Source organism: Neolamprologus brichardi, chromosome 7 (genome assembly GCF_056152115.1).
Source record: "Neolamprologus brichardi isolate AB-2024 chromosome 7, ASM5615211v1, whole genome shotgun sequence".
In the NCBI taxonomy this organism is placed as follows: Eukaryota; Metazoa; Chordata; class Actinopteri; order Cichliformes; family Cichlidae; genus Neolamprologus; species Neolamprologus brichardi.
Genome location: NC_142110.1, coordinates 59,809,944 through 59,834,730, shown reverse-complemented (window position 1 = coordinate 59,834,730; position 24,787 = coordinate 59,809,944). Strand labels below are relative to the sequence as shown.

Sequence of the window (24,787 nt, the reverse complement as noted above, 5' to 3'; positions counted from 1 at the left end):
CAGTCCTGCAACAAATCATCCTTCTGTTATGTATTTCATTATATTGTCTTTAAGGGTATCATTCATTTAATAATTTCTGGCTAAAACATATTTTTATTAGTACCAGAAAACAAAGCTTTAAATATATTTCTCTACAGCAGTTGGCAGTTACCCTCTGCAAAATGTAACCAAAGGTTTAACCACTGAGAGGCAGTGTTTAATAAGTTGGAGTGTTGAGGGTTTTCATGAGCTGTTGTCTTTTCACTTTTGATATTTCTGTTTTGCTCCATGTCCTCAAGAGGCTTTGCTTTCCACAGGTCATAGCCACTGTGTCAACAACTGGTGATTACTCTGTGCCACAGCGGCTACATCTTGCCAGAAAACTTGAATGTGAGTGTTTTTGGCATAACCATCTGGTGTTTTGAAGCTGGAAACAAAGAGCAATGGGTAGATCTGACTGTGAAACTCAGGACTCAGGCTCATTAGCTGTCAACTTGAAACAATGAGTGTATGCTCAATAATTTTTCTGATTCCAATATTGACCATAATTTATATAATAAACTTCATGTTTGATTGATTGACCTGAAACTTGCAATTGAGTTTTCAATTTCATAAAAACGTAAATTAAGGAATTCCTAGTTATATTACCCTCTCGCCCCTGCGGGTCCTCTACAAGAGGCCTGGGAGCTTGAGGGTCCTGCACAGTATCTTAGCTGTTCCTAGGACTGCGCTCTTCTGGACAGAGATCTCGGATGTTGTTCCTGGGATCTGCGGGAGCCACTCGCACCTAGTGCTCCAATTACCACTGGGACCACTGTTACCTTCACCCTCCACATCTTCTCGAGCTCTTGTCTGAGCCCTTGGTACTTCTTTAGCTTCTCGTGTTCCTTCTTCCTAATATTGCTTTCATTCGATATCGCTACATCTATCACTACCACCATCTTTCTCTGGTTTTCTACCACTACAATGTCCGGTTGGTTAGCTATCACCATTTTATCTGTCTGTATATGGAAGTCCCACCGGATCTTAGCTTGGTCATTCTCGACCACCATAGGGGGCGCTTCCTATTTTAAACCTTGGAACTTGTTTCTGTATATTATGCCAGCCACTTGGTTATGGTTGCCCTGCATGGCATGGCGTGCATGTGATAGACCCCAGGCTCTAAGGATCTTGTGCTCAGTGCTTGTTCCTGTGCTACCATGGTTAGTGCCTCTGTGCTGTCTTTCAGTCCAGCCACTGGTAGGACTTCATGATGTCAGCCACTTCATTTATCTGCTGGTAATGATGGTATACATATATATTTATATTTTTTTGGAATGCCATTTAGGAAAATTTATATATATATATATATATATATAAATATATATATATATTTATATATATATATATATATAAATTTTTTAAAGAGTCTGAATAATGAACAATGAATGAACAATGAATATATTGATTGAAACCTTTATATGATATATTTACATTGTAGATTTTCACTGAAGGCATCAAAACTGTGAATGAACAGATATGGAATTATGTAGTAAACAAAAGAAGTGTGAAATAACTCAAAACATTATGGCAAGAACCGTTTAGCTAAGTAAAAAGAAAAGCCAGTCCATCGTAACTTTAAGAACTGAAGGTCAATCAGTCCAGAAAATTGCTAAAACTAAAAGGATCTAAAATATAAAACATGTTTTGAGTTATTATTTTATTATTATGTTATGTTATTTTAAAGAGTGCAGTGGTGAAAACCATCAAGCACTATGACGAAACTGGCTCACATGCGGACCGCTCCAGGAAAGGAAATCTAAGAGTCCTCTTTGCTTTTAAAGATGAATTCATCCAAGTCACCAGCCCCATGAAATGGTGGTTATTTTGAAGAATCTAAAATATTAAACATGTTTTGAGTTATTTTACACTTTTTTGTTTAATGAATAATTCCATATGTGTTCAGGGAACGCAAAATGGGTTAACAATTTAAAGCTGTTCTGCAGCAATGGAGGTTGATCAAACCTTGAAATTTGGTGCTACTAATTTCTACAGATGTTCCACTTTTCTGGAATACTTACAACTCTCTCTGTCTGCATAAAAGCAGTGTTGAAACACACTGTGGTACCGTACCCTCATGAGCATCAGTAGAACAGTATTCTACTTCAGAAAGTAGTGTGTTGCTACAAAAATTGCGAGAAAAAGGCAATAAACAATGGAAGCGAGACAGACCATCACTTAAACACTAACAGTTAAAAATGTAGGTCTTTCCTACAGAGAAATTGCAAAGAAAGTTAAGGTGTCAGTGAGTACAGTTTCCTTCAGCATCAAAAGGCACTCAGGAACTGGGGCAAACTCAAACAGGAAGAGGTCTTGCAGACCCGAAGACATAACTGAATCAGAGGACAAGTTTCTGAGAGTTAACGGCTTGCCTGATAGGCAGCTCACATGACAACAGCTTCAAAGTACAGCTTAGTATTGGTCATATTAAGCAAGTCTGTTTCAGCTGTGAAGAGAAGACTTTGAGCTGCAGGTTTGACAGGATGAGTTGCAGCAAGAAAGCCATTGCTAAGGCATGAATGATGATGATAATTTTATTTAAAAAAAAAAAAGGGAAAAAAAGCTTGTCTGTCTTTCTATTCTTTCATTATAAAAGATGGATATAGCTACTGTGACACCCTCCATTGGTTTCTAAAGTCTAATACCGAAGTATCAACACAATTTTCACTGTCACCATCTTTTTAAAAATTGATTTATATCTGATCATAACAAAACAAGCAGTAAAAAAAAATGTTTTTCTGGGCTATAGTGTTTAGCACAGAAAAAAAAGCAAGTCTAACCTTAGCTCTGTAGCTATCTACCAGATAGCATGTCACTAACCCTCAAAACATCACTGCTATTTTTTAGTTTAGTTTTTGTTGTTTATTTCTTACATATGAATCCAAAGTTACAGTACAGCATGTTGCACATACTTTTTTCAAAAAAGATTTCAGTCGCAAAATTATATATATAGATACCAACTGTATAACTAATTTTCTGCTAACTTCTAATCAGCTGGATCTTGTAAATCCTCTTGGATTCCTAAATGCTGCAGTTTATTGTGACAGCTGGGAGATCATGTTATTGGTACTAAAATGGACCGTTTTAAACATATTTGAAATGGCTAATGACATCAGGCTAAGTGGACTGAGCTGTGTGGATGCATATTCAGTCAAAAGCTTCACTTCATCACAAAACTCTGAGAAAAGATTGCAGGACTGTTGTATCAGACTACTAGTTTGAGCTAAACGGAGTGTCATGTGCAATTCACTTGTATTTTTATTTTTATTTTTATTCCTATTTATTCTATTTATCCCCTTTGTATATTTTATCTATATATGTCTTTGTATTTATATATGTGTGTATATATATATATATATATATATATGTAATATTCTTAACTCTGTAACTTCTGTCGGTGCTGTGCTTTTTGGAAAACAAATTTCCCAGAGGAACCTACCCGAGGGATTAATAAAGTTTTATCTATCTATCTATCTATCTACGTGCACATAAACAAGATGTATAACTGAATCTTTGAGTTGTATCTATTTAAAAATGTAATCTGTTTTGCATTAGTGAAGGTGTAGTGTGTTTTTTTTAAGTTACATTTTTTATCCCAGACTTCAACATGATTCAGATACACCTGTTAAGATCATACTTAAAGGAAAAACATGTTAAGATGGAGGTCCATTCTCAAATTGGCTTCAAATGTTTGGGGTATTTACTGTTTCAGATTAAAACATCCTAAATTGAATTTTTATAGCTATGGTTTGCAGGATTAAAGAAGAAATCTCACCACCAAGGATTATCAGTTTACTACATGGTATCTTGAAATTGTTTTTGTGGCCTTACAGGATCCCTGGAGTGATTTTGGAAAGAGGCACAAACACAGTCTCTGGGGGTCACAATCCCCGATAAATGGCAGGATTGTAGCAGAAGGTGTATCTGGCATAAAATCTGTGTAACATGATTGAAGCAGCGTGGGATAGTCTTGAGAACAGAACAAAAGGCAGAAAGGTCCAAAGAAGACCTTTGAATGTTCTTCAAGATGCCTTTAGAAGTTTTCTCTATGACACTTAAATAAATAACTGAAAGCTGCCTCAGTGGCTTTAATTTCCATTCATGTTTGCACATGTTTGAATAAAGCACTGCACCCCTTTCCCAGTTTTCTAACAAAATGTAAAGAAATGAGTTGTGGCTCGAGATTTTTCACATTACAGTAGATAGATTTTTTTTGGGGGGAATAAAGTCCCTGAAGAGTTTGAAGAGTTTAAAATGATTTCAATGCACTATTGTACAACAAGTAACTTTAACTTACTTTGTTTTTGAAACAACTGATTTCTTTTAAGTGTTATACAACTTTGGGAAAACTGGGCTAAAATTCAGTGAAAATGGTAAAATAAAAATAATAATAATTTTTGCAGTCACAAACTTACGAACAGTATTTATAGCAGGAATCAGAACAAAGCTATAAAACAATTGTCACGTAGTACCAATGGCTCCGATTTCACTCCTATTGGTATCAAAATGTCACAGTTGACAACACACGTTTTGCTTAAAACGTCTTGCTTTTAACAAAATCACAAACTTACAGTAATGGAGATAGCTGTCAAATACCAAACATACAGATCTGCATAGAAATAACAATAATAATAATAACAATTAAAATAACAGTTTCATACACTGCACTATACAGTTTCTATGACAGTGCACTGGATTACATCTCCGTTATCTATATACTCCATTGTCTATATACTCTATATCTTTCCAATACAGAAACATCACAAGCTTTCAAACAAAAGCTCTACAAATAAAAATGTCTAAGTCTATGATCATCTAAATCATCACCCTACATACTAGGGATAGAAATACAATACAGAAGCTGATAATTCAATGAAATGTGTGTTTCTTATTTATAACTGTGTTTTGTGGTCTGGAAATAACAGTTTTGTCCCCAATGTTCCTGTCAGGTGAATATATCAGATCACTGTAGGGCACGTGCAATTTCAGCACACAGTACCTGTGGTCTAGCTCATTTTGATCAGATGTGACTGTTGAGTAAGGGTTCATCTCCTGTAAGAAGCCACATGCACACATATGGACAGAGAACATATGCACAAAACAACACCAAACAAGCATACACAGGCATGTAAACAGATAACATAAATACAAACACAGAAACACAAGAAATTATTAAGTACATTCACTGAAAACTGGCAGATACTGTGCATTACTTCAACAGTCAAAGTGAAATCTACAAAAGATCCAATGTCACAAACAAGATCGAATGCTGTTTGCACCTCATCTGTGTTAGTTAATAACACTGAATATTTACAACATAAATTATGCTGACACATAGGTAATAGAAATTATTAGTGTACTCACAATCTGAGGATAGGCTTTGGGTGGGAGAGTTATTTTGGGAAAGGTCTGACTTTGAGTGGGGCTTTGTGGTCTCCATGTGAATCTTCACTGGAGGGTTTGCAGAGCTGTCAGGCTAAGTGACAAAAAGAGGAAGCAGTTGGCATGCAGGAGAAATTAGAATCTTAAAGGATGAGACTTGATGTTTTTATTAGAGACCTTAAAACCCAGGTACACCAGCATATAGCAGCAAGCAGCAACCATCACTCCTGTTAACAAGTCATCTACCTTAAAGTTTCTCAGGCCTATCACCTTGATGTCTGCAGACACTAAATGCTTCGAGAGGCTGATTCTGCAACAAATAAAGGCCTCCCTCCCACAAAACCTAGACTGTTATCAGTTTGCCTACAGCACAAACAGATCGACAGAGGACGCCATTGCCACAGCCCTCGACACACAGAAATCTGCCACCTAGAGCAACCAGGAAACTATGTCAGAATTCTGTTCATAGAATACAGTTCAGTACAGTTGAACGGTAAGAACAAGATCCGGGCCATCAACACGTACGCCCTGCCCGTGATCAGGTACCCTGCTGGGGTAATAGGCTGGCCAAAGGAGGAGATAGAAGCCACTGACATAAAGACAAGAAAGCTCCTTACCATGCATGGAGGGTTTCACCCCAAGTCCAGCACCCTGAGGCTGTACGCTAAGCGGAAGGAAGGGGGTCGGGGACTGGTGAGTGTCAGCACCACAGTCCAGGATGAGACAACGAACATCCAAGAATACATCACAAAGATGGCCCCAACTGACAGCGTGCTCAGTGAATACCTCAGGCAGCAGAAACCCAAGAAAGAGGAGGGAGACGAGGAACCATCATGGAAGGACAGGCCCCTGCACGGTATGTACCACCAGCAGATAGAGGAGGTGGCTGATATCCAGAAATCCTACCAGTGGCTGGACAAAGCTGGACTGAAAGATAGCACAGAGGCACTAATCATGGCAGCACAAGAACAAGCTCTGAGTACAAGATCCATAGAGGCTGGGGTCTATCACACCAGGCAAGACCCCAGGTGCAGGCTGTGTAAAGATGCCCCTGAGACAATCCAGCACATAACAGCAGGGTGCAAGATGCTAGCAGGCAATGCATACATGGAACGCCATAACCAAGTGGCCGGCATAGTGTACAGGAACATCTGTGCCGAGTATAACCTGGAAGTCCCGAGGTCAAAATGGGAAATGCCCCCAAGGGTGGTGGAGAATGACCGAGCTAAGATCCTGTGGGACTTCCAGATACAGACGGACAAAATGGTGGTGGCTAACCAACCGGACATAGTGGTGGTAGACAAACAGAAGAAGACGGCCGTAGTGATCGATGTAGCGGTTCCGAATGACAGCAATATCAGGAAGAAGGAACACGAGAAGCTGGAGAAATACCAAGGGCTCAGAGAAGAGCTCGAGAGGATGTGGAGGGTGAAGGTAACGGTGGTCCCCGTGGTAATCGGAGCACTAGGTGCGGTGACTCCCAAGCTAGGCGAGTGGCTCCAGCAGATCCCGGGAATAACATCGGAGATCTCTGTCCAGAAGAGCACAGTCCTGGGAACAGCTAAGATACTGCGCAGGACCCTCAAGCTCCCAGGCCTCTGGTAGAGGACCCGAGCTTGAAGGATAAAACCGCCCGCAGGGGCGTGCTGGGTGTTTTTTTTAATGGTGAACTTACAGAGGCACAGTGTTCCAACATTCAGAAGAAGGAACTGCTCTCACGGCTAGAAATTACATTTTTTAAATTCATGTTTTCATGTTGTAAATTCTTTTTTGAATCTGCATGCTCCCTCTGCCTGTTACTTTGCTGCTGAACACCTGAATTTCCCTAATGAGCGACAATAAAGGATATTTCTATTCTATTTGTATTCTAACTCGGCCATAATTGGATCTCAACTCCAGCCCACATCAGCTGATGGTTCAGCATATACCCTTCCACAGATTTTCAAATCTCAGATAGGGCCATTTCAGTTCCTTCAGCCGCAACAAGCTGCTTTGCAACCCACATCCACTCCTGCTCCTCCACTTACTTTCATGTCTATTTTCATGGATGATCGCTTTGGTCTGTGCTGGGTTTCTGACTGAACTGAAGAGTGTAGTTTATTAACTGTGTTGCACAATTCAGGAAAACATCTCCCCCAGGCATGAATAGCAGAGGCTTATGAGACAAGAATTTCAGTGTTTCAGTGAACTGGGCAAAGTTAATACTGCTGATAGTGACCAAGCTAAAGATACTAATAAAAATTTGATCAATAACACCAAGCTTATCCTTTAAAGCCATCAGTGGGCATCACTTGTGCTTCTACACAGCTGTCAAGCAACCCTTTTAGTATGGACAAAGACTTGGATGAAGCATAAATACAAAGGGTATACATAAGCACACACACTGTTTCTAAAGGTTGGAACAAAGTGGGAGAGGTGAAAGATGTACTGAAAAGATGATGGACAGACAGGAAGATTGTAGTAAGAGGGAATGAAGTGCCTTTCAGCAACACTGTGGGAGAGGAGAAACATACAGTATTAGTTAGAGAAAATAAACCCAGGATCGACACAACCACAGCAGATGGAGTGACACACACTTAAATACACAGTTAATACTAAGAAAGACAGATCCACACTTGACAAATAGTGCATTTCCTCACCTCCTCATCACTCTCAGGTTCTGGTGCTTTCTTGTCTTTCTTCTTCTTCTTCTCATCTTCCTTCTTCTTCTTGTCTTTGTCTGGCAGGATATCATCCAGCCAGGCCAAATCATGTTGTGAGAACATCAAATCCAGCAGCTTCCGTACAACCATGAGACCGAGAATCTACAAAACCAGGTAGATTAACATTATCTTGTCATTGTTGTAAATTGCCGCTATATAAATAATACACAATTGAAGAGAGTTGTACTACTACTAATACAATTATTATCATCATATCAGTAAATGAGGCCCAGTGGCTCAGTAGCAGACTTTCTGAAATAGAGGGGCCTGGGTTCGAGTCTGCTCTAGACCATTTCTAAATGAAGCAAGTTAACAAGTAAAAATGATACGCCTTGGAGAGATCCTTTGAAAGTTGGTTTTGATGTGACAAAAAACAACTTGTACAAGCAACATTACATTTTTCATTGTTTTGTACAATGTTTAATAGATTTATTTTCAGTACTTAGTTGTATTTGGGAATCATTTGGAGAATATTTTACAAAACAGTGTTTTATCTTCAGGTTTTCATATGACAAAAGAAAGAAGAAAAAAAGGACCACTGATGAATTTTTCCAGGGTCAATCCAATTTGGCAATCTACTTGAGTAGAAAATATTAGATTGATAATGGACGAAATTCTGACTGTGTGCAGCTTTTCAAGAGTGATGTTGGAATATAAGTATTATTTCCAAATGGATGAGCTGGAGGTTTTTCAAAATTTTGGGGACTATAAAGGTAGTCTGTTTACATAAATAATTCTGAACTTTTATTTAGGAATGTGTCGATTTGAGCTGAATGTTTATATGGATCACTATTAAGTGAAATGCGTTTTTAAAATCAAATCAATATCTGTCAGATTTCCTGTCTACTCTTTGCCATATCAGAGTAGACAGAAAATCTGAAAAAAGAAATGAAAAGAAAAAACTACAAAGCTTTAGAGTAGAAAATAAGGCAGTTTTTCTAGCTATCCTCTTCGAAATTTAACAAAAACTTTCATCACTAGGAGCAGCATTTTAATGTTTTTGAATGTGTGATACTGTTTGAACAAGCACATAACAAATGTGCTTGTCACATTTCCAGGGGTGAGAGGAGGAAGCCAGCACAAAAAGAAACACTATGGCAACAAGTCTAGCTAAAGATGGAGAGTGGTGAATAAAACACATAGTGAGTGAAAAAAGGTGACTAAAGAGTGTTCATAAAGCTTTATTTGTATTGAAGTGACAAAAGCATGCACTTTTCTCACTTCTGCATAGATACTTTAGAGGAAAATGTCAAAGCCTTTGCTTCTTTATATCCTGTTGATAACTTTAGTTATTTTGGAAGGTAAAACATGGAAATTTACAAAAGGTTCCAAACAGGACCAATAAAATAAGACAATAGGACATTCTTAAAGGTCATTGAATATTATTTAAATCAAGCTAAAGTTATTAGCTGCATCGTAACCGGAATGTAACCTTTTTTCAGTACAACTGTAATTCCTGCTTTCTGCTTTTTGAGTAAATGATGATAGAAAAGCATCTGTTTCGACATATTTTTTTGTTCACGTCAGAGGACGTGCCAGACAGTTTAATCCGTGTAGTTTTACTTTTAGCCAGAATAATTTTTAGTTTAATAGCTATACAATGACCCTTCTTGGTAGTTTAGTTTGATAAATTGTTCCTGTAGCTCAGTAAGTATAGCAGATCATCTACTGATCGAAAGGTTGATGGTTCCATCCTTGGCTGTTCCAGTCTGAATCCCACATATCCTCGGACAAGATACAAACCCCAAGTTGCTCTTTGACGATTCCATCAGAGTATGAATGTGCGTGATTAGCAGATGGAAAGCATGTAAGCATAGAAGAAGTGCTTGTGTGAATGGGTGAATGAGGAGGCAAGTTGTATACAGTGCTTTGAGTATTCTGGGAGCATAGAATGATGCTATGTAAAAATCAGTTCATTTACCCAAACAGAAGAACACAGAACACCCTCACCATTACTGGGAAGATGATGGCCAGAAATGTAGACTTAAGGATCCAGAGAACAGCCAGACACACAATCTGGACTAGGGTGAAAAGGTGGACGCGTCTCATAGGGACATGACGCAGGAAGGAGAAGTCTGGCTGGTGTTTGGGCGGCATTAGATACAGCTTGATGCGCTCCCAGAACTGGAACAAAGAAATCGAGAAAATATTTTAAGGTATTCTTTTATTTAGTGTTTAAGAGATGAAACAAGGATTACACCGGTCTAGCAAGCTTGGAAAGAAAGTGTCTCACTCCTCCTCCTAGATGAGAGGTGAAGTGTAATAGTTAATACATAACGCAGTCCCGTCACTTTCTTTCCAAGCTCCTTAGATTACTATGATCTGGAAGACTGAGAACCTACAGACATGGGGATTACAGATTAATTAGAAAACTAGCACCCAACTATATTCAAGAAGAGGTCAGTAAAATTTCTACAGCATTCTTATAGGCACCTGGGCATTATTTTAGACAGATGCTCTAAGACAATAGACAAACTATCTCAATCCAGACTGCAAAAAACTGAGTTGATGATTAATTAACCTCTACCAAGTTGCTGCTTTGGGTTAGTGATCCAGCCCTAACTATAAGCTTTTTTTTTTTTTTAAAGGAAAGTTTTAAGCCTAATCTTAAAAGTAGAGAGGCTGTCTGTCTCCTGAATCCAAACTAGGACCTGGTTCCAAAGAAGAGGGGCCTGAGCCCATTTTTCTTTTAAGGGTCCTAGGAACCACAATTAAGCCAGCAACAAAGTGCTCTGTTTGGGTGATATATCACTATGAGGTCTTTAAGAGAAGATTGGGCCTGATTATTCAAGACCCTCCATGCGAGTAGGAGGAATTTAAATGCAGTTCTATATTTAGGCAATGAAGTATAGGCAAAGTATACTCTTTTTCTAGTCTCTGTTTTTAGAACATCCTGATGATAATGAATTAGTAGTCCAGTCCAGAAGTAATAAATGGATGAACTAGTTTTTCAGCATCACTCTGAGACAGGATGTTTCTAAGAGATTGTGCAAAAATGGAAGAAAGCACTCTTACATTCTTAATATGCTCATTAAAGGTGGTCATAAATGATTGCAAAATTTTCAGTGTTTCTGGAGCCCCAGGTAATGCCATCTAGAGTAAGCATCTGATTGGATACCATATTTCTAAGATTTTTAGGGCAGAGAAAAATAACCTCAGTTTTATCTGAATTTAGAAGCAGGCCATTATGTCATCCAGGAAATTACCAGAAATGAAAAATTCCAATTATTCCATATTTTCATTCCTATATCTTCTAATGTTGCTGCCTAAGTTAAACTTGTATAATGTAAACAGAATTGGTCCTAGCACTGAACCCTGTGGAACTCCACAATTAACCTCAGTGTGTAAAGAGGACTCTCCATTTACATGAACACACTGGAATCTATTACATTTCAATTTGCAGATTCTAATTTGATATGATTCAAACCACTATCTTTAATGCCTACAACATGCTCTAATTGCTTTAATAAAATATTAAGGTCAACGGCATCGAACACTGTGCTGAGGTGTGGCAGGACAAGTAGAGATGATTTCACCATCAAAGGCCATCAGATCACTTCTAACCTTCACTAACACTGTTAATTTGATGAACTCCTAAACTTGACTGAAACTCTTTAAATAAACCATTACTCTGCAGTTGAAGATTTTTTCAGAGATTTGAGATTGACCTTTAATTAGCTTAGACATCTGTGTCAAGTGATGATGGCTTTTCAAGTAACGGTTTAATTACTGCCGCCTTTGAAGGCCTGTGGCACATAGCTGATTAATAGAGAATAGAGAACTAATAGAGTAGATTTAAATGTTATTAGGAAGTGATAAAAGAAATGAGGAATTTCAGAGAATACTGTTAAATATTCTATTTCTATGCCATATGTTCCACAGGGTTCAGTGCAAGGACTGCATATCATGTGCACATTATATATGCTTCCCCTAGGCAGTATCATTAGAAGGCATAACATACAATTTCACTGCTACACAGACGATACCCAGCATTGTCTATACATGAAGCCAGATGAAACACACCAAATGGTTAACCTGCAGAAATATCTTAAAAATATAAAGATTCATTGATGATGATCGAATTTTTTACTTCAAAATTCAGATAAAACTAAGGTAATTGTACTCAGCCCTAAAAATCTTAGAAACATACTGTCTAACCAGATACTTAGTCTTGATGGATATCCTATCCATTCTTTCTGTTTTCTCTCTAATATTGTAGGGTCTTTTACCTTATAATATAAAGCACCTTGAAGCAACTCTTGTTGTGATTTGGTGCTATATAAATAAAACTGAATTGAGTTTAAGTGCTTTAATTGATCTGTCAATTATATTATATTATATGTTATTATAAACTCATTCATTTCCTTAAGCTTGTACAATCTGGCCCTCTGAGAAAAAACAAAATTGTCATCCACCTTGTTCTCTTCCAGAAAATAACAAGTGATTTGAGTGTAGAACAAGCTCTGTAGTATAAGCATTTGAAAATAGGATTTGTGTGAAAATGTTACACATTACAAACACAAATTACTTTTGACTTTAGACAGTCTTGGCAAAATTTCTGTCAGCTGCTATATCTGCCTATCAAGTAAAGGTCACATGGTGTTTGAAAATTAATTCGTTTACACTGAATAAGACTATGGATTTTTGTTATTCCTGTTTCTGCTTGTGTCTGATTTTTCAGCTATGCACCATTTTCTTTTAATATATATTGGCATATAGATTATAGTTTCCATGAAGAAAAATATGGAGAAAAAAATATATATATGTATTTTTTTGTAGTATACCTGGATGCCACTCAGTGAAGCCACTCCCATGTAGAGGAAGACTCCATAAAGGACAGGCATGGGGATGTACTGAATTGAACAGAACATACATTTTAAAATAAAACCAATATAAACTTTCTACTGACACCACATCAGTCTCATGTACGAACTTACCTGAAGTATAGGTGCAAGAAAGACTGAGAGTCCTGTTAGGACAAACACCAAAGTGCCTGTCAACCTCTGCTCTCTGAAAGTGAAGAATCAAAAGCATAGCATAAAACTTTATTCTAGGTCCACACAAAAAGATGATTTAGGCAATCAGAAACCACACAGACCTTAATTTGAAATAAGGACTCTCTTTTTTATGCAGTCTATCTTTAAGATCTCAAAAGTTAAGTAAGCATTTTCACTTTTCACCATCTTAAGCCTTCCTTAAGCCAGCAGGGGACACTCCTCTGGTTCCAAAAATAAGTTTTATAGAATTTATTCCCCCAACCTTGTCCCCCAATTACCAGCCTATGAGCATGCAATGTTTCAGAACACAGAGCTGGTGATGGTTAGCTTTTTTTTTTCTTGGGGGGACCCACCTGACTCCAAGGAACTGCGGTTGCTCTCCAGGGGCACTAGATTCACTTTCCATCTTCAGTGAGTCGATATGAGCAATGGAAATGACAGTGGCTGCTACATACCATGGCATGCCCATGAAAGAACACACAGCCATCAGCACACCTACCCAGAACAGGTCCAAGTGGTAGCCACAGCTTTTCTGAAATTGGGTGCAATAACGGGAAATTACCCAGAAGATCCACTCCCCATGTAATCCTGAACTGTGTAAACAGTTCAGAAATGACCAAAAACACAAATAATACATTTGCTTTAAATTTGAGTATCACAAAGCATCATGACACTTTCATTGCTTTAGTATAGTAATGTATTGAAGCAGTAGTGCAGTACTGTTACAACTCAAGTTACAATTGTTCAAGTTGTAAACAGTTGTATTTTTTCTTCTCATTACCTTTCCCAGAGAATATCTATATCTATAACTGTTAACATTTAGGCAGAATTTTTTTAATATACTCTATATATTTATCTCTTCTGTGACCATTTCATCTTAGGTGTTTGCAGACCTTTAATTTGTTTTCCTTGCGGTTGACAATGACAGCACTAATCTGCTGGTCCATGAAGATGAGGATGGTGACCAGAAGAGCAGGAACGAAACTGGCCACACACCACCACCAGGGGTTCTTACCAAAGGGCATCACCAGCCAGCCCCGGTCACTACGTGTAGGCTGTATAACAACAAAGAAGAAATATTGGTAACACTTTATAATAAGTGCACACTATTAAGCATTAGTTAATCATCTGTTAAATATTTTATATTTAAAACCTATTTAAATACAGTGAAACTACCATACTAGCAGAAAATAGTGAAAGAGGAAATCAGAGAATTGTGTTAGGTTACAACGGCAAAATAAAAATTGTGCAGATCATTTATTAAGTAAAAGTCATGCATATGCTAGAAAACGCTCGTCTCAGCCACTGTGATTATGTCCATTTCTTTCTAGACTACCATTTTAAACCCATTAATCTGCCATTTGGCCATTTTACTTTTTCAGGGGTGGAACAGTGAGGATTCACCTTTTATCAGATGTTGACCTGATGATAGCAATTAAGGTGCCATTTACTGAATGAATGATATTTGTCTAGTATGCCATATTACTTTTGCATTAAAGAAAAGAGACTTTTAAATAATCCTTTTTTTATATATAATGAAGAGATATGTTTTCTTGACACAAAAAGGGGAACATGGAAAAAAAAAGCAACAAAATTGGCTATCGGCCAAATTGTTATTTTAGATACTAAAAAAGAATTGCACATTTTATCTCTGTATGTTTTATAAACATGTACATGTTGAGCTGCACATATAAACGATAGCATATTTATGTAGCTTGGATAATTTCTATGGGTTTGTAAAATTCCATTCTAAGTGGGCCAGTGCCTTACCTTAATTGAACTATTTAAGTCTTTTCTTTTTGATATTAAATTATTTTAAAAAGTAACTACAGTTGCCATACACACTCATTGGTTGTTTAGGTATACCTGTTAAAATGCGCACATATCTAGCACAAATATCTAATCAAATTTTCTTCCAGAAAATAACAAATGATTTGAGTGTAGAACAAGCTCTATAGTATAAGCATTTGAAAATGCAATTTGTGTGAAAATGTGACAGATACAAGCACAAATTACTTTTGACTATGCCATAACTCAATTGAGTTAAGATTATAGACTTAGTCAAAAAGACCTGCTGATGTTCAAAGTGAGATTGGAAAATGTTCCCTGGTATGACGAGTGATTATTCTCCTTTGATCAGAATTTGGCCCAAACAGCATGAAAGCATGATTCAGTCTTGCCTTGCCTCAGTGGTTCAGGTTGCTGCTGGTGATCGCTTCCTGGCACATTTTGGGCACTACCTGATAGCCTACCTGAGTATTATTGCTGACCTTGTCCGTCCCTTTGGGACCACAGTGTACTGTATCCTAGTAGCATGAGCTGGTAGCACCTGCTACCAGCATGATAACTCTCCATGTCATAAAACCCAGCTCATGTCAAACTAGTTTCTTTGTGACAGTGTGTTCACTGGACTCAAATGGCCTCCAGCACCGCATGTCAATCCAATAGAGCACCTTTCAGATGTGCTGAAATGGGATGGGATTTTCCAATGTGTAGTCTATAAATCTTCAACAACTGTGTGATGCCATCATGTTAATATGGATTAAAATCTCTGAATGCTTCTAACACCTTGTCTAAAAAGAAGGCTACTAAAATTTTTCATTTTCTTAAGATGTTTCAGTTTTCATCCAAATGCCTTCTTTAGTTCTAAAACCAAAATATGTAAAGTCCCAGGTATTTAAACCCTTTTAGGGGTTGTTCCCTTTAAAGGTGGCTGTTGAACCATTATTGATCTTTCCTCTTGGGAAAGGGAATATTATGGTTTAAAACAAAACATATCCATGTGTTAGAATGGCCCAGTCAAAGTCCAGATCTAAATCCAATCGAGAATCTGTGGCAAGATCTGAAAACTGCTGTTCACAAACGCTGTCCATCTAATCTGACTGAGCTGGAGCTGTTTTGCAAAGAAGAATGGGCAAGAATTTCAGTCTCTAGATGTGCAAAGCTGGTAGAGACATACCCTAAAAGACTGGCAGCTGTAATTGCAGCAAAAGGTGCTTCTACAAAGTATTGACTCAGGGGGCTGAATAATTACGCACACCCCACTTTTCAGTTATTTATTTGTAAAAAATATTTTGAATCATGTATGATTTTCGTTCCACTTCTCACGTGTACACCACTTTGTATTGGTCTTTCACGTGGAATTCCAATAAAATTGATTCATGTTTGTGGCTGTAATGTGACAAAATGTGGAAAAGTTCAAGTGGGCCGAATACTTTTGCAAGCCACTGTAGTACTTTTCTACTCTCCTGGAGTACTCAAAGGGTTCTATACAGTATGCCACATTCACCCAATCACAGCCAGTGCTTTCTAACTACATTCACACACATTCACACTCCGATGGATGCATAACTTGCATACTTGACATGCAGACTGGAGGAGCCAGGGATCAAACTACCAGCCTTCCGATTAGTAGGTTACCCGCTCTACCTGATGTCATCCAGTAGCTAGGTGCTAGTGCCGCTTAGGTGCTTGTAAATTCTGTAGGTGGCTGATTTCATACTGATAATAATAGGTCTAACTGGGACTCCTTTGTGGATCTTTTGAGGGTATATATACAGGGTATAGCATCCCCTGGGGTAAAGGTGGTGGTATGTAGGATGGTCTACATGGCTAATGTCCACATTTTGGACTAAAAAAATGGATGGTTTGAAACAGGAATAAAAGAAGCAATCTATATCCACTTCGAATGACCATCATTCATCAGACTTATTGGCTTACGGCACAAAATGTCAGACATCTTCAATTCAATTTTATTTATATAATCACCTCAAGACGCTTTATATTGCAAGGAATCTACAACAATACAGAAAAAATCCCACAATTAAATGATCTCGTTTGAGCAACGATTTGGCAAGAGTGGGGAGGAAAAACTCCCTTTTAACAGGAAGAAACCTCCGGCAGAACAAGGCTCAAGGAGGGACAGCCATCTGCCACGACTGGTTGATAGGAAGAAGACAGGGCAAAAGACACACTGTGGATGAGAGCCAGAGATTAATAACTCATGAGTAAATGCAGAGTGGTGTATAACAGTGAGTGAAAAGAGGTGAGAGAAGGAGAAACGTTCAGCGCATTATGTGAAGCCTTCAGCAGCTTAACCTAATTGCAGCATAACAAAAGAAGGATTCGGGGTCACCTGATCCACTGCTAATAATAAGCTTTGTCAAAAAGAAAAGTTTTAAGCCTAAACTTAAAAGCAGAAAGTGTGTCTGCACCATCATTAATAGTGGGCCAATGACTACCTTCTAAGGGACAACCTCCAGTAGGGCTTAAATACCTGGAACTCTTCACCTATCAGTTTTAAAACTGAAGAAGCCTGAGAGTTGAAACATATTCCAAAAGCTTTAAGTCCAATTTTCTTAGCCTACCAAGAGTTGGATGAATGAGAACCTACATAAACATATTTTCCACGAACTTGTTGAATCTATCCTACAAAGCATTAAGACTAAAGCTAAAATGGGGTTTACATTGCAAGGCATATCTAATAAAGTGTCCAGTGAATGTAAACCTGAAATAGTTCCCTCTAAAGAGCTATACATAGGTGGCGATATTGGAAGCATAATTCATATCATGTTAGAAGTATAAAAACTTCCAATATGATAACAATATAACAGCAACTACATTAAAAGTTATTTTCTAACCATTGCTAGCATGCACCCAGAATTAAAGAGGGAAAAAACCCAAAATTAAACACATATATATGTCTTAGCGACAGTATTCAAGATATCATTTTCAGACTTTGTGTAATGGTCAATACCAGTAACAGTTTGAGCTGATTTAACTTAGGTGAAAATTGGGTCAAGGACACAGCACATGTGAAAATCAGTAAAAATGTTATATAAACCACTATTTTATGGTTTTTAAAATTCACATTAATATACTAGGCCTCGGTGGACATGAGTACCATTTGATGCAGAGTACTATTTGATCTTCACAGTTAAGGCTCAAGGTCGAAGTTGATACTGGGAGAAAAAAAAATTCAAGGAAACATATTGAGTAATTTTTTATATGAAACGACATGGAGAGAGATGTGTTTCTATTTTTTCTATGCGATGACCTATGACATCAGAATAATGCCATGAAGTTTTGCAAAAATCACACACTGCATGGTAAATAGACTGGTTCTTATCTTGTACTTTTTTACTCTACCTGAGCATTCAAAGTGCTTTATACAACAATGTACTTTAGACTGCTTTCAGTATATATTAAAATCTCAATTTTTTACAGCTTATAGAAGCCAACGATTTTAGCCAATTCTGGTCCAAACATATAGGTAAAGATAACAAAATATAAAGTCAGGGTCCCACAAATTAGGGAAAAAGCCTTAGTTTCCATTGAATCATTTCCAAACTTTAAAAGATAAACATAAACATTTTCTTTTTGAGCTCTTCAAAAACTTTTTTTCTTTTCCAATACAACATTATGACTTCATGATGACACAAAGAGATGAATATACTGCAAAAGATTTCCATATTGTTCTGACATCAGCATAAATGATCTACGAAAGCAATGTCATAATTGGGGATTTCCACATTACCAACGCTGACATCAGTATAAGTTTTAGTATAGCTCTTGCTGCTTGGGGGGAGTTGGGCTCATTGAGTGCTCTTGTTAAAAGTATAATTATTCTTTGAAGTGACAGAATATATATATTTTTTAAAAAATGATTTTGTGAAAAATCAAATACCTTGAACTCTGTTGGCACAATAAGTTTGGGTGTGTCTAACCCCATCAGCATATCGAGACCCACAAAGGACATGATTGACATGAAGATGGCAAAGTCACTGATTAGCTTCCTCAGCTATAGGTCAGTCCATATACAATTACACAGGACAAAAGGAGGGCAAAGACAAATGTGCACAGTAAAAGTGATGACGGGAGACATACGTTTAAGTATAAGAAAGTGGTAGATACATGAGGAAAGCAAGACAGTGAAAAGAAAAAAGAGATTATTTACTCAGTTAAAGTGTAAAATTGATCAATCCACACACTCCAAATCCTGTTTAGTGTAATGTGTAAACAACTACATTGCTGAGGAAAGAATTGAGTGGCCAGCAGTGTCCTAAGAACAAGGTCTGACAAGATGAGAAAGGTATTTAGGAAAGGGTGGACCTTGAGTTCAGTGGGTACGTGCAGTTTGGGTGTGTCCAGCGCCAACAGACAATCCAACCCACAGAAGACCAGGATAGAAATGATGATAGCAAAATCACTGATCAGTGTGCGAAGCTGGAGCACATACGTGGAAAGCAGTGGGGGGAAAACAACATGGAGAGAACATTCTGGTAAACATATGGAAGTGTAAGGTTGGTTGTCTGGATAACGAGCACATACTGTGTAGGTGAAGTTTTAAAGTAAAACACTGGTAATATTCTACATTTCTAATGAGTATATTTAGATGGACTACGTAAGTAAATAGACAAGGTACATATAATTATGCCATGCCAGAAATCTCTTGCCAGACGTTTGGATGTCTTCTCGCAGTATGATGGCATTTGTCTTTGCCTATTAGGCACTTCCTATGATGTGTCATTTTATTGAGAACAATTTAACACTCACTCTAAATCTTGTGAGAAATTGAAAGTGCTTCTGTTTATAGTAGCCAAACAATACTTTATTATTTCTCGTCTGTTCCAAAGTCTCATTGGTATTTAGTTGTTGCTCTTCATTTTCATCATGCAACCTTACAGAAGTATACAAGTTTGGATGTTTTCAGTCCTCTGTGAAGCCTAAGTGCTTGCATGAAAACTGAAAACTGAACCATTCAAATGCTAAAATAGCTAAACAAGCAGATCATCTCACTTGAAGAGGCTGTGAAACTAGCCTTTTAGTCTAAGTGACTGATTATAGTAAAAATGAGTTTTACAATAGCCTACTTGGTATGACCTTAAAAGGACCTTAAAAGGAATATCACCAGTGTTGTTCTTTAAATGTCACTACTTTGATGCTGTAATTATAGGCATAACATCAAATGAAAGGAAACCAGCATTTCACATGCAGGAATTAAAGGCAGCCTGGGAGAGTTTTCTTTGTGCAGTTATTGAGTATAAGGATTTGCTTACCTTTGTTGGGAAGTAGCGGCTAAACTTGAACTTCTTAAGAGAAACTGTCATGGAGTAGGTGCCAAAGAAGAGGATGAAGGACATGAGGGCCAGGTCAGGAACATACTTACAGGAGTTCCCCACCAGCATACCACCATACTTGACACATTCTTTCTTACTCAGCTGACTCCAGTCCAGATCTGTTAAGTTAAACTAAAAACGACAACGGCAGAAGGAGAAGCAAAAGTAGAGAATCGAGAGGATGAAGGATGGGGGGGGGGTTCAAGAAACGAAGAGATGAGGAAGGAAGAAACATAGCAGAGAAGGGAAAATTGATGGATAGGTAGCGGAGTGGAGAAAAAGCAGACACAAGAAAGAGAAAAAAAAACCAAGCAATAACAAAAGAAAAAAACACAACACATATAACTGAAAGCCACAGTGCTTTCTGATGGCTGGATTAACAGCCCTGTCTTGGCCCATATTTATCAAGTAACTGGACTCAATTATAGGAATCACACTGAACTTCATTCTGGACCTTTACATTATTTTTTAAAAATGTTGCCACATAGGAGAAAGCATTGTATCCCAGCTTTATGAAATTTAGAGTTGCAAATTAAAAATCATGATGGAATTTGTATCCTTTTCCTGCTGCTTTCTGAGGAATAGACTAACACTTTTAAATAATGCTTAAGTATTATACAGTTTTTTAAAAGCTGTATAATAATTAGGGTAGCCATCAGAAAAATCTGCTTTAAAAACAATGCTTGACTTCCAGCCAGCCGAGGTCACCTACAGTCAGTATCAGTACACTGAATCTGAGTATTTAAACACTCTAAAATAACCATCTTTAAACACAAGTCAGCTAAAGCTATTCATTTAATGTAGGTTAATAACAGAGCAAAATTTCATCATCATTCATCCAAGAATTGTGAAGCTTTGAGGATCTAATCACACACTATCATTGTTCAATACAGTATGTCCAGCTCTCTGCACAAGTTTATGAGTAGCTGGGCCCAGGGGAAGAGTGCGTACGCTACATGGCGTGTGCTAACAGCCATATATGATCCTGTGAAATGTAGCAATCTCTTCACTCAGAGGATTGCAAATCTGCAAGCCGGCTCTATTTCATGTTGTCTCTGACCATGCCACTGACCATGCTGGAGATGTTGATGCGAGCCAAAACTGAATCAGAGGACAAGTTTCTGAGAGTTAACAGCTTGCGTGATAGGCAGCTCACAGGACAACAGCTTGAAGCACAGCTTAATAGTAGTCATAGTAAGTAAGCCTCAGTTTCAACTGTGAAGAGAAGACTTCGAGCTCAGGTTTGACAGGATGAGCTGCAGCAAGAAAGCCATTGGTAAAAAGTCAGAATAAGACAAAGAGGCTTTCCTGGGACATGAAACACCGCCATTGGACTACTGAAGACTGGAAGAAGGTATTATGGACTGATCAATCAAAATTCATCAGTCTGTATATATGTATCACTCTTATAGTAACAACCCCAAAACTCTTTAGTAGTAGTATCTGCCATCTGTAGGGGAACTTTACTGGTCATATTTTTTTCTCTTGTGAATATAGGGCAAAATATAAAAGTTCGTGTTTTTGCCTTTTAACATTAATGAATGCTATGAGTGTCATTCAGGAGGTTGTCCACTATCTAAGATTGTCATTAAAACTGTGGCTGGTCCTGTCTACATCGCAATCTCTCTGTGTAATATACTTACGAAGAAAAGTTGTTTTGTCTCGGCCAAAAAATTCCTGTATGACTATGACATGTAGTATAAAAGGAGGTACAATTTTAGATCTGGTAAAATAGAGTTATACTGACCAGCATAGCATTTTGTGGCTGGAAAAAAAAGAGACATCTAGAACTAGGTGTAGATTCTACAGTCTAAAAATTAAAGCCAAAGTGGAAGTGTCTTGAGCCTCAGCAGTTCTTTCTAATAGCCAGGTGAGGAGTCAATGAAAAAAACATTTTGGTTTTCATAATCCTCTAATGTCAGTAAACACTTTAGAGTGGGTTAATGGACTCCATTTCAAGTTGTTTTGAATACAATGTGATATTCATTTTTAAAATTATGATCCTTAGGAGTGTCCAGAAGGATGTTGAAATGGGTGGGCCTTCCTTGACAGTTAGTGACAGGTTGCTACTGATTGAGCATGCACTGTCCAGAGCCTCCCCTCACTCCAGTGAAGAGCAAAGATTGCAACACAAACAACATTTAATTCTAGGCCACAAAAACTTGACTTTGCAAATCAATGGTAAATGGTAAATGGCCTGTATTTGTATAGCGCTTTACTAGTCCCTAAGGACCCCAAAGCGCTTTACACATCCAGTGATCCACCCATTCACACACACATTCACACACTGGTGATGGCAAGCTACATTGTAGCCACAGCCACCCTGGGGCGCACTGACAGAGGCAAGGCTGCCGGACACTGGCGCCACCAGGCCCTCTGACCATCACCAGTAGGCAACGGGTGAAGTGTCTTGCCCAAGGACACAACGACCGAGACTGTCCAAGCTGGGGCTCGAACCAGGAACCTTCCGATTACAAGGCTAACTCCCAACTCTTGAGTCAATGTGAGATATTTTAGTAACAACATAGAGTTTATGCACACCACATCATAATTTTAAAAATTTAATTCTAAATTTTTCTAAATGCATTAAATATAAACCATTTTGTCTGAAAAAAAAGTCAAAGCAATTTGTTAAAAATGGATGACAGCCATTTTTTTCTAAATCAAAAGGGTTCCGTTTTGTTTAGTAAATGACAAAAAAAATAAAAAATAATAAATTATGATTAAATTAAATTAAATTAGGATTCATTACATAATTTAAGAAAGCTGAAAAAGTGTTTAAAGTTGGCGCAGCTAAAGAATTATTATCCCAGGCTAACTTCCTTCACTAAAATGCTTGATAAATAGGGGCCTCAATTACTTCACTCAGTCTTTAGTTCAAATTTGTTCATATCATAACATTTGCAGATCAAAACAGCCAAATAAACTGAGATACAAATTATTTTCACCAATGGGAATAATGAAAATTCATGAAAGTGACGCCAATGTAACTCTTTGCGGTCTTCTGTCACTTACCAGCAGAGTCATATTATCATCTGCAAGTGGAGCTGAAGCATTCAAGCCCAGTGCAGGTGCTGAAGAGGAAAAGGCATAAGTTGAAGAAGAGAAAGAAAAAAAGAATGAATGATGGATGATGTAAAATGTAAAGCTTTACGTAATAGTGTTAATAATGCAATATAACTTTCTATATCCCAGTTCAATCACTATTTTTTCATTATATTGGAATGTTTACAAGAGATATTTAGATGCGTACTCACTTTTTTAGTGAGCATTCAAAAATGAAGCAGAAAAAAAAGTACACAAAATCATGACAGAGTAAAAACTAAACACATGCTTCTTATGCAATCAAATATGTCCATCAGGAACACAGACAACCAAACATGTTTTAATATTAGACAAAGATAAAATAAATAAATACAAATATAGTTTTTAAAATGATGATTTCATTCCTTAAGGAAAAAAAATATCCAAACCTACCTGATACAATGTGAACTTAAATCTGATTTCAGTGCTTTGGATTCAGATCCAGAGCCATAAGAAAGATTCTCTGGCAGTTATCGCAAATGCTTGATGGCACTTCTTGCTGCCAAAGGTACCACAACCAGTTATGAGGGGGCAATTACTTAGTCACAGATGATATTGATTAATCTCTTTTGCCTTAGCACATGAAATAATAATTTAAGAACTGCATTTACTCAGGTTATCTTTGTCTAATGTTAAAATTTGTTTGATGATCTGAAACATGCAACAGTGACAAATAGGGGGAAAAGTACAAATGAAATCAGGAAGGGAGCAAATAGTTTTTCACAGTATCCTAATATTTTCTTTGCAATGCATTTAAAAAGGTAGAGGGACTTCCTAAGTCTATTAATGATGCTAAAAAGTAACTTAATTAAATGTATCCAAAATTGATTCCAAACACCTTACATACACACAGTGTATAAATAGATGGACAAAAATACTGAGCCATCTACACATTGCCTACAGGGGCTGCTCGAAAACCCATACAACAAAGCTCTTGGTGCACTGTGCTGATGTTAACTGAAGGAGAAGGAAGGCGTTTAGGACGCTGCAGTCAGTGATGGGAACTATTATTTAATGTGAACTGCACCTAGTGACCACACTTTGCAAATGTACATGGTTTGTCACTTATGAAATTTAGTCTTGGAAAGGATGAAATTTCACAGGCTGAATTGTTGTGCCAGTGGCATCCTGTTATAGTACTATCCCCAAATTCAGTGAACTCATTAGAACAACCCAGAGCCAGGCAGACTGCATGGCCAGGTCCCTGATTTTATACACCTGTGGCAATGGGACCAAAAACAACTGGATTCAAAAACTAAGGGATTTGACCTGATACTTGTGGCCATTAAGTGTGTGTCACTTAGTAATAATAATAAATTTTATTTGTGGGCCACCATACAAAGCATAGATGACATCATCTTCTATGTTTTGTACAAGATCATCTCATTGCTCGCCCCTTTTCCATACTGACATGGAAAGACCAATATCAATCTCCTGGGGATTTATGATATAATTAGATATATCAACATACAATTAAAGGAGCTCA

The 24,787-nt window shown here is 37.6% G+C and overlaps 1 protein-coding gene across 2 annotated transcripts in view; it reads right to left on the bottom strand.

The window, feature by feature from the left end:
• Window positions 1-24,787, bottom strand: part of slc4a5b (solute carrier family 4 member 5b) — a 53,100-nt gene that overhangs the window by 567 nt on the left and 27,746 nt on the right. The window contains exons 16-26 of one of the 2 annotated variants that reach the window (XM_087843994.1): window positions 23,233-23,291; window positions 20,158-20,349; window positions 19,211-19,324; window positions 18,786-18,899; window positions 13,993-14,154; window positions 13,453-13,631; window positions 13,040-13,112; window positions 12,887-12,955; window positions 10,053-10,226; window positions 8,040-8,204; window positions 5,018-5,070 (exon numbers count right to left, since the gene is read on the bottom strand). In XM_087843994.1, the coding sequence (XP_087700120.1) occupies window positions 5,018-5,070; window positions 8,040-8,204; window positions 10,053-10,226; window positions 12,887-12,955; window positions 13,040-13,112; window positions 13,453-13,631; window positions 13,993-14,154; window positions 18,786-18,899; window positions 19,211-19,324; window positions 20,158-20,349; window positions 23,233-23,291 (1,354 nt within the window). The remainder of the gene's footprint in view (window positions 1-5,017; window positions 5,071-8,039; window positions 8,205-10,052; window positions 10,227-12,886; window positions 12,956-13,039; window positions 13,113-13,452; window positions 13,632-13,992; window positions 14,155-18,785; window positions 18,900-19,210; window positions 19,325-20,157; window positions 20,350-23,232; window positions 23,292-24,787) is intronic. The other variant, XM_087843993.1, reaches the window with a different exon arrangement.